We start from the raw sequence: 11390 nt of genomic DNA on the forward strand, positions 1-11390 counted from the left end.
CACCTTGATCCACAAAAAATGTCTTACATGTACCCTGACGTGCAACCTAAATGTTGGAGATGTGGTTATAAGGAGGCTTCCTATTATCATATTTGGTGGTCATGTAGAGAGATAAAAGCATTTTGGATCAAAATATGGTGGAATATCCAGAGAATTTTTAGAAGGAGGGTAAAATTTACTCCGCAATTATTTTTGTTAGGTATTGTTACAGATTGTGATACAAAGGAGGTTGTATTGATGTTAAACTTGATCACAGCCGCGAGGCTGTTAATTGGACAATATTGGAAGAAGGAATCTTTGCCTACATTGCAGGAATGGTTTTTTAAAGTAGCTTATCTGGCAGAAATGGCAAAGATTTCGGCTTTCTTAAAGCAACAAACGCAAGAGAAGTTTTTTGCTATCTGGGACAAATGGATAAAATTTATACAATTTAGATTGGGTATACAAAAATATTATATAGCTTTTTCATAAGTTTTATTTTTATATATATTATAGATATCTTTTTTATATATATAAATATAAAGTTTTTAATTTAATTTTTATTTTTATTTTTTTTTTTTATTATTATTATTTCTTAAGCCTATATTCTGCTCTGGGAAGCTCAGGGGGGGGGAAGGGAGGGTTTTTGGGAGGGGTGTGGGGTGGGGGTTTTTTTTATATGTATTGTTTAATTTTTTTTTCTTTTGTATATGTTGTTTTTTGTTCTGTATTGTTCTTGTTTTTTTTTTGTAAAATTTATAAAACTTTTAATAAAAAAAAAAAAAAAAAAAAAAAATAAAAAAAAAAAATAATATAATAAAAAAAAAAAAAAATCTGGATGAGATTCTGATCAGTGGTGCCTTTTTAGTTTCATCCAGCACTTGAAGGACAAAAGGAGACAAACATCTTCTCTCCTTGGAATGTATGAAAGATCAAAAGAAATGTTTTACCCCTTTGGAGAGACTCAACAGCTTTTGCTACATAGGGGCGGAACAAAGAGAATTTTGAAGATCCACCTTTATCAGTTGAATGCCTCAAATCTGTATTAACTGAATCATATTTTAATATCTACCACTGGCTGGTATCCTGCATCTGTCAGTGCATTGTACATACAGTACCTAGCTGCTAGGTTGCAGGTAATGATATGTTTCTTCTTCACAGGAAATACTAAAAAATGTGGCCTAATTGTGTTGTGATTGGACATTAAACCATGCTTAAATTATGTTTTTTTTATTAATTATTTTAGACATTTTCTAAAGTTAGTCCAAAAAGAACTTTTAAAAAGCCACAATGGATAGTTAACATATACAGTAATACAGGGTAACTAATGGCTTAGAGAAGGCAACATTTTTTTTTGTTTCAGCTCTATTTTATTATACATGCAAATTATAGTATTGTGCTCAAATTGCATAGCTTCTTATATAGTTACTCATGTAGCTTTTTGCACCTGCAAAGGAGAGCTATATTAACCCAGAGAACTATATAAATGCAAAAACAGATAAACAAATCCACAGCAGAGCTTACTTGTCAAAAGTTTTGTTTCTGTCTCCCAGCTGGCAACACCACTTTACATAAAAATATGAAAACTGTTTAGCATTCATACATTTTAAAACAGCTGCTCACAAAATGTATATTATAGAAATACACTATGCGCTTTTAGAACTAAAAGAATCTCGTTCCCTCATTTTGTGAAACAACAAATGAGAGAAAGCATAAAAATAATTGAGAACATCATTTTCAGGAAATCTGTTATTAGTATCTGACACTTATTTTATTGAAAAACTATAGCAACAATACAAGATGTTAGGGTAAGAACTTTGATGAACAATCTATTCCAAATAGGAGATACATGTTATTATTTATGGTATACTTTCATAACAAATCAATGATGGATCAACTCTCTGTACTAAAGCTCAACTTTTTCATTAAATGCTTCTACACAATTAGAGTGGCAGTCACTCAGTCCTGCAATAGTAAGTCAATTTTTTTGTTTTTGTTTTTTTGCTTCAGAATCTAATAGTCTTATTAGTACTTCTCACTGCAATAAAATACAATGATATTAAATTAATTGCTTAATAGTTCAGTGTTTTACCTGAGACAGATTCCTTAGTTTAGCAAATTATACTACTAGGCCAACTGCAGTTTAATTTGTGCCAAGAATAAATGTTTCAATGTACTATCAAAACCAGGGCTTAATCCTGAAGAGTGTGAAATAAAACAAAGATGGATTAACATATGCAAAACAGAACTCCCTAATCAAGTAACCAAAACAGTTCCAGGCCTTCTTTGACTATAATTATAAGTTAAATTTATTGGCTTCCCAACTCCTTCTTGATTCTGGACAGCATACAATATAAACCACATAACATAATGCAAATTAAAACAATGCCATGTGGCAATGCATCTGGAAAAATAATATATGCCAATCATATTTAGAAAATATAGTTCAGAAAATGGTGCCTTAAATCACTAGGACTGAAAAACACTTCTCTTTTCACTTAACTACATAGTCATGCGACTATCATACCACAGCTGTGCTCTTGACAGGGGCAATGCAATATAAGGTAAAGGAGGAGTATATTATTTCTTTTCACTGGGTGAAAATAACTGCTGGAGTTGAGAAAGATGAAAAATGCCTGTGATTAATTTAGAGTTTAAGTAGAATGGCATTTCAATGATCAAAAAAAAAAAGGAAGAAGAATTAAGCCAATGGACTTTCCAGTTAAAGCAATGGCTGTAAAACTTGGATATTGAGTAAGAGTGAGAGACAGAAGATACATGTGTTCAAATTATAAATTTGGGGACAGCCATTAGGAATGCTAATAGTTAATAGATAGAATGCTAATACTAATAGATAGAAAGGGGAAAAAATCAATCAGCCCTAAACTAAATAAAACTGCTCCCTTGAGACAATAATCAGCAATCAGAAATTCACATCTTTGGGGTATGTGATACAGGCAGATAATGGATGAGGAAAAATTAATATGCTTGGCAAGGCTTCAGGGAAATAAAGAAAGGCAACAGACTGCACTGCTTGGGAGAAAAATCTTAGTTAAATTATAGAATACTTCATTTATTAGTACAATACAACCCTATTAAATGTTATGATGAGGTCACAGAGAGGCATATAGGTCTGCTTTATTCAAAAAGATAAAACTAATGATCTACTGGTTTTCAATATATTTTTTTCAATCCAACTAAAATCCATTTAACTGTGCTTCATTTTCTTTTGTATTTTAAGTCCTTTTTAAAATATAGGCTCAAAGCACTTAATATTTGAAAATGAAATACTTCAGGAAATATGGGCATTTTTTTGCATATTCTCCAGAGAATGACAAATTCTGTGTATATAAAATATGAAGTCTAAAAGGCAACATTTATCAGCCCTTTGGGAACTGTAGCTGCAATACAAAAATCACAATATTCTGTCAAATACAGGTATGTCTTCAGTAATCAAAAGGATATTGGCTATTACTTCAAAATCCCAATATAAATATACATACTGTACTCATTCCTATTTTCATTCAATACTTAACATTTTAGAATGTTAAATAGTCCCTAATCCATATTTTAAATATATAGAGCAGATGGTCTAGATCAGTGGTGGCGAACCTATGGCACAAGTCTCTGTGGGCATGCGAGCCATTGCCCCAGTCCTAGGCCTTCAGCTGGGTTTTATAAAACCTTTTCGCTTTAGGCCTCTGCTGCCGTGTGCAAAAAAAAAAAGGTTCAATCAATCAGTCAATTTCAACTTCTCGCGGGAAAAAAAAGATCTTGCGGAGTTGGAATTGATTGAACTTTTTAGTCCCACCCAGTCTGCTGTTACCACTGCAGCCACGCCCACCCAATGAGCCATGCCCTTCCAATTGGCCACACCCACCCAGCACCCAACGAGGCATAAGTAGGTTTTGGGTTGCAGTTTGAGCACTCGGTCTCTAAAAGGTTTGCCATCACTGATCTAGATTTTACACACTCACATACCCATTTCTGACTTTCCTTTGGAGATGTTCATATATTATTAAGATCACAATTCCTTGGACGGTTTTCATTTCATTCAACTACAGTATTACAAATCATACTAACCAAACTCTCAAGGATTGAGAAGCCACGCCCAAGCCCATTGTTTTTCTTATGTCAATTTTATAAAGCTTGAAGAGAGCTTATACATTTGTAATCACTAATCTTACATAACATACAAGTCAATAGTTTATTGACAGTATGCATAAAATGAACACTGTGCATGGAACCGGCATAATTATATGGCCATATAAATGGTACATGCACTGAATGGAATGTGTGAACGTATTTATTAATGTCTACAGCTATACTTCAGGTTTACTTTTAGAGTTAACTGCAAAACATTTGTAATAAACAATAGTGGCAAATGTTCACACCAGGGAAAACTGCAAATTTGTTTTAATTAATAATGATTAATTTGAAGAATAATCCTATAAAAACTGACAAGAAAAAAATACACCTAACTTTCCACTCAAGAAAGGTTGGCAGCCATAGATGTATTTCTTGTTGAGTAATGTGGCTTTGAGATTTGGATATTGTCATTTTACAAGGAAAATGTAAGATAATTTGCAGCACAATACACTGTATAGCGGAATCAGTATTTTTCCCTTTTATTGATAACTTTGCATTCTTGGCTAGGCACTGTTTCTGAAATTAGTATTTTAATCAAATTTTAATCAAGTTCAAAGCTCATGGATACTGTATTTGCACTCAAAATCCAAACTATTACTAGAGCTATGCAAGAGATACAGAAAAGTCCTGGCTGCTTTCTAGTGGTAGTCCAGAGTTTTGTAGTCCAAATATGGCCATTCGCACATATATATGTAAATAGGCAGATACACAGACACACATATCTGGTTTTCCATACTGAGAGGAGGACGAGTGCACTCCAATAAACAATAGCAGCATACAATACAAATAGAGTACAGATCTTGTGATGCTAGCAAAGGTCCTATCTGTGACAGAAAGAACAGCTGACCAACCTGAAGCAACAGGCATCTCCTGTGAGAAGCTGGAAGAAACTACTACTAGACCAGGGTTGTCCAACCTTGGCAACTTAAGGTTTTGTGGATCAACTCCCAGAATGCTGATTGGGGAATTATGGGAGTTGAACTCCACAAGTCTTAGCCACTCCTGTACTACACTTTTACAAAGGTAGAGTCTAACCTCAGACACAGGCCTTGATAGTGTCAACAAGCCTGCAGAGGATTAGCTTCGAACTCCCTTATTAAAGCTTTGGAAACAAACATACTTGTAAAGAAAGATAAAATTATTGAACTATCCATCTTAGTGATGGAGAGGCATATAGAGAAATACAGATATTACCATGTAACATTTTTCCAATTTGTGAAATTTATAGCTCTGGTACAAATTTTGGCTCAGGACTCAAGTGACTCTGGAAAATATTTTACATTCTAAACCAGCCACCTGTTCCTCCTGTCCTGTGGAATGCTAACCTTTGTATCAGAGCTTCGCTAAAAATGACTGAAAACTAATACGCAAATGCATTCAGCATTATTGTATTCCCTGTACGCAAAGGGACAGCTTGTATAAAGCATGTGCTCCTTATTTATTCCAAAACTGCAAATAAAGATCGATTATAAATGACTAAGTGAATCTAATAATTAGTTGCAGGGTTGCACGTTTCCTCACTTCCGCAAGTGCTGCAGGGAGCTCATCCAGAGTATTAGAACTTATTTTATCATCAGTTTTTACACATGTTGGACTGGCCACCCTCACTATGACTGATTACATAATTTGTTTTGCCGCACCCTAAAGACAAATATATTTATCTTTGCCTCCAAGGAACTCAGTTTTGTTTACTTCGGCTATTCTTCTGGCAACCGTTACTGTTCAAAGTGTGCAACAGGTAAACCATTGCATGTAAAACAAGCATTACGTCCAATTCTAGGGAATTTAGCCATTCAAGGGTCAAGGTGCACTGCCTACACCACGCAGGTGAGCGTAGGGAGTTTCTCTAGCCGCGCTTCCTGCTCTGGGCGACCACAGAGAGATAACGTAACACGGAAATCCGGCCATCGTAATGGGCGAGCTCAGCCTCTAGCCAGGGGCAAGTCTTTCCTCCACTAAGCCCTCCCACTAAGCGCCAGGGGAATCCTGCCCTGCTCCTTTGCCCCACCCTCGACGCCTGGCTCGTGGGGGGGCGGGTGGGGGGGGAGGAAGGAAGGACGCAGGCTCCCGCCGCGCATGCCCACTGCCTCGGCCTGGTAGGGGAAGGCAGGCGGGGAAGGATGCTGAGGCCGGCGCTGCGGCTGCCAAACGGGAGCGAGGGGACCTGCGGCGGGCAGCCGTGGGAGCAGCGCCGCGGTCATGCCCAGCTCCCCGTCGGCGCCGCCCGGGCCGGACCCAGAGGAGCACTACGACTTCCTCTTCAAGCTGGTGCTGATCGGCGATGCCAGCGTGGGCAAGACGTGCCTGGTGCAGCGCTTCAAGACCGGGGCCTTCTCTGAGCGCCAGGGCAACACCATCGGCGTGGACTTCACCATGAAGAGCCTGGAGATCCAGGGCAAGCGGGTCAAGGTGGGCAGCGGGGGGCGAGGGAGGGGAGGAGCCTCGCGGCAGTCCCGTCTTATCTCCCTTCGAGGCGCGGGCCGGGCAGGTAACAGGTGTGCAGACAGAACAACAGCTACGGTCGGGGGAGAAGAAGCTGGCATGGCAACGTCCTTTTCCCGGGAGACCGAAGGGCGCCCAGCGTCTTTACCAGTCGATCTGCTGACATCCGTGGCTGGGCCGAGAATTCATCGCCAAGCCAGAATTTGCCGAAGAGTTTGTGCTTACATGGTTGCCGCTCGGATACCTTTTTGAAAAATGAAAAGAAGTAGAATTTGCCTTCCACCCTCAGTCCCCTCCCCCCTTTTGCTAAGTTCAGAAGGTAAAAGCATCAGGTACAGCATGTAAAAAAAAAAAAAAAGCCTAAATATTCTTTGCCTTTCTGGAGGTGCTCAACAATGTTTGAAAAGCCTCTAAGCTTCTTGGAGAACCTTCCAGACCTATTAAAATAAAACTCCCCAAGGAACTTTTTGGTAATGTTTGAAATTAATATGACATTACTAGTTCTTTTGTAATTTGAGTATGTCGATACATAGTTCATGAACTTGGTTTGGAGCATAAAAACTTACAACAAACTTTGAGACAAACTTCTTTACTTACTTAGGAGATGGCATCACATCTCCTAAGTTTTAAGATTTGGTTGGTATTGTATAGAAATTAGGTTGTAATCCCTGTGTGAGTAGTTTTGTCATGACATGGCCTGTAACTCATGTGAATATCCTGCTTGTGTGCTAAAGCATAAGTGGGCAGTCTGGTTTAAGTATGATTCCAGAACAGAATAACAAAGTTAGAAGGGACCTCGGAAGTCTTCAAATCCAACCCCATGCTTGGGCAGGAAACCGTATATCATTCCAGCTCTGTGGAGCACTATAAAATTAACTGGGATGGGGGGGTGGGCAGTTTTTTTGTAATATTTTAAATCAGGCTAATTTGGATTTTTTAAAAAATCTTCCTTTTTTCATATCTATAGGTATGTATATATTGTAGACATCTAGATCTGAATACATTAAATCAGTGGTTCTCAACCTGTGGGTCGGGACCCCATTTGGGGTCGAACGACCATTTCACGGGGGTCGCCAAACAACGCAGTCCGCCATTTTTTCCCCTTTTCCTTAGCTGTGCTACTCCCTTTTATTCTATTGGCTTTTGAAAGCCAATAGAATAGAGTCTAATTCTATTGGCTTTCAAAAGCCAACAGGAATTGTCCAGGCTGTCTCTGCCCTGCTGAGCCCGCCAAAAGTCCCATTCTGCAAATGGTGCTGCACCAGTTGAGTAGTGCTCGACTTACAACCGGTTGAGTAGTCCTCGACTTACGACCGGTTGGGGTCGCGGCATTAAAAAGGTTGAGAATCACTGCACTAAATATACCCCCTTCATTATTAAGGGTAGATTTTATTAAAATGGCACACTTCAGGAAAGTATTAGCATTTGCCCTCAGTACAATAAACGTGTGTTATTATAGAGAACATGAATTCAATGTACACTTATATTTAAAATAATTGTCATCTGGATCAACAACATCTCATTTACATAAATAAAGGGGAGGAACTAAGGTATCTCATAGGATTTTGTAATTTGACCTGGAAAAGTTATTGGCAGTGTGTCAAGGAGTTTTAGGATTTTAATCAACTTGAACAAACACATTGTGCAATTCCTTTATTATATAACACAGTGTACCAAAGAGGGCTATAAACCTGTTCACAGTACGGGAAAGTAAATAGAAAGCTTTTCCAGGCCTTTTGAAAGTAATCAAGAAATTTTCCAAAGACAATGTGTGCAATATCTTATAATTAGTTATTGCTTAACTCTCTTTGATTCCTGTCCTAATGTTGTAATAAGATATATAGATATTAAATATATATTTAAAAGGAAGTAGCCTTTAAATATGCTGATTTAATAACAAAATATTGAAAGGCTCAGTGTTAAAAAGGTTCACTTAAACTATTGAATCCATCCTTATTCTGAACAGGAATCCAAACTGAAATATCCATGACATCTGCTTGAATATATATTTTGAAGGAAAGTTCATCTTTTGGAATTCTGCTTTTGAATTATCACCCCGCATTTCCCTTCTCCGTTCTCAAAATGGCAGCCCTGTTTCCTGCCGCTTCTCCTCTCAGTGCTGCTATAGAGCTTGGTGCACCATTGCCCAGCTCAGACCTTCCAACTTCTCGTGAAAAAAAAAAAAGAACTCGCAAAGTTGGAAGATCTGACTGAACTTTTTCTAGTCTCACGAATTCTGTTTTCTGGCAGAACTAAGGTATTTCCAAGTCTGTATACAGGTACATCTTGCTTAACAACTGCATTTAATGACCATTTGAAGTTCCAAAGGTGCTTAAAAAGTAACTTTACTACCAGTCCTCACATTTATGGTTATCATAACATCCCTCTAGTCACGTGAATGACATTTGGGCACTTCGCAAATAGTAGACATCTGTGATCATCACAGTATCCTGTGTTCACATGATTGCAGTTTGACTGCCTCACAGCTAACTTCACTGTCCCAATTGCAGTCAGTAAATAAAGACTACCTATGCTCATTCATAATTACATGGGCTGTTGTTAATAAGAATGTTAAGCAAGACTTTAAATGTAACTGGTTATCAATGTGTACAGTCTCCAACGGATGGAAACTAATCAAGGAGAGAAGCAACCTAGAAATAAGGAGTTAGAACAATTAACTGTTAGAGTTCTAACAGTTAGAACAATTAACCAGTGGAACAACCTCCCTCCAGAAGCGGTGAATGCTCCAACACTGGAAGTTTTTAAGAAGAGACTGGACAGCCATTTGTCTGAAATGATATAGGGTTTCTTGCCTGAGCAGGGGGTTGGACTAGATGACTTCCAAGGTCCCTTCCAACATCATCATTATTGTTGTTATTATTTGCTTTATTATTTTTATAAACTATTCATTCCAGAGGCTCTAGATAGTATACAGATAAGTTAATAATATAATAGAAATAATAATCCAATAAAATACAAATCAAGCTATAACAAATCCAGTATCTCTAGTGGCAAACATATTACTGCTAATCTTGATTCCTATTCTATTTCAACACAATCCGCATTGTCGAAATATTTCACTCAGTTCATACAAACACAAGGCAGTGTTTTCCAAGGCCAGTCCTAAAGTAAATCTTACAAAAATCTAAAGCAATACCTTTGTTTAAGTGTTTTTAAGCCCTTTTTATTCATGGCTTGAATAAAGTATATTTCAGGGGTATGGGGTGCTTCAGAGCTTGTGGGAGTGCACACATAACATGGCAACTTTGAAACCAAATGTATCTTCCAGGCATTCTAATAGTACTGCAGCTGTGAAGAGCAGCTCTGTGATATATAAAAAAGAAATACAACTGCACTTGTGTGTCAGAGGTCAGCTCTCTGTACATCACAGTTATAATTGCCCTAGCCTTCCTGCATTGTGGTAGTCAGTAATGTTGGAAAGTCATGGCTGCTTATTCACCATTGCCCTCTTAAACTTGCTGCTACACTTTCCTTTGCCAAATGGATTGGGCATATTGGCTATGGCTATCCAGTGATAATGTAATTCAACTGGGTGTGAACTTATTTTGCGCTGTGTTTAGATTTTTTTTCAATCAATATGCATAAGAAAAGATCATCTGATAAGTACAATCAGCAACTTGTGATTGAAGAACTTACTGACTTCCTTCTTTTTTACTTCCTTTAGTTACAGATCTGGGACACGGCTGGTCAAGAAAGGTTTCGGACTATAACCCAGAGTTACTATCGAAGCGCCAATGGAGCTATTCTAGCCTATGACATTAGTAAGAGAGGCTCTTTCCAATCCATTCCTCGCTGGATCGAGGATGTGAGGAAATATGCAGGCTCCAATATAGTACAGTTGCTGATCGGTGAGTGTGGAAAGGTCTATTTGGTAAGCCAGAAACAAAAAGAATTATGCCTATGCATTAGGACACAATAGCAACTTCTGCAAAGGCATTTCTTCGTTTCAAAAAATAAAAACATGTCTTCCTCATTTTGGATTGGGTTGAATTACCGCATAATAATTGATGAAGCAGGAAAAATTACTTTCAAGCTCCTCTACAGTTTACTTTGTTTTCTTCAGCCTTTTATGGTTGTCTCAGTATTCCATGCTGTAAGGATCCTTATTTAACAGTATATTTTGAACAAGTCAAGCCACAAGTAAGCCTGTGTTTTCCTATCTGTTGGGATGTGTTCCACGCTTATGCCATGTTGTCCTATAGGGTATTAAGATGTTGAAAAAAATGCATGATATTGGCATTCAGATTATTCAGAATGAGATCCTCTTGGCTAGTATGCAACCGATATCGGATTCTTTAAATTAAATTTGAACTTTTTCATCTGTTGGATATCTCTGTCCCTTCTGGGCAGGTTTCTGATGTAACGACTGTCAGAAAGTGAACAAATGTAATATAAAAAATTCATTGTCATTACTTCCAGAGATAACTAAATACAAAATAAGTAATATCCTGTTAAGACAGGAATGTCTAGGTTAGAAGGGGTATAAAGCTCATTTCTTGAGCTTGAAGTATTATGTTGAAATGCAGGGTTTGTCAACATCAAAGTGGGATAGAATTATAAATCCAATATTCCCCAAAAATTAATGTTATACTTTACAGTGGCTCAGATTTATCTATTTATTTATTTTATATTTTCATCTCTTTAACCTGCTATTTTGTTAGTTTTGACTGCTACCTGTTTTTGTCATCTCCAAGGCAGCGGTAGTTATCTGATCTCTAGGCTGATTATTTGCATCACTTTTGAGGTCCTTCAACAGTTTTACCTATCCCTGCCATTGTCTTTTTCCCTAGGCCCCCCCA

At 37.7% G+C, this 11390-nt stretch overlaps 1 protein-coding gene across 1 annotated transcript; it reads left to right on the plus strand.

The window, feature by feature from the left end:
* Nucleotides 1-6196: 6196 nt before the first annotated feature.
* On the plus strand, nt 6197-11358 carry RAB43 (RAB43, member RAS oncogene family). The gene is made up of 2 exons (XM_039349448.1): nt 6197-6537; nt 10256-11358. Exons 1-2 carry the CDS (start codon nt 6328-6330, stop codon nt 10508-10510), a joined length of 465 nt encoding a protein of 154 aa, XP_039205382.1. The 5' UTR covers nt 6197-6327; the 3' UTR covers nt 10511-11358.
* Nucleotides 11359-11390: the final 32 nt, after the last annotated feature.

The sequence above is a fragment of the Crotalus tigris genome, unplaced genomic scaffold (genome assembly GCF_016545835.1).
Source record: "Crotalus tigris isolate CLP2741 ecotype Arizona unplaced genomic scaffold, ASM1654583v1 scf7180000018275.596634, whole genome shotgun sequence".
Lineage (NCBI taxonomy): Eukaryota > Metazoa > Chordata > Lepidosauria > Squamata > Viperidae > Crotalus > Crotalus tigris.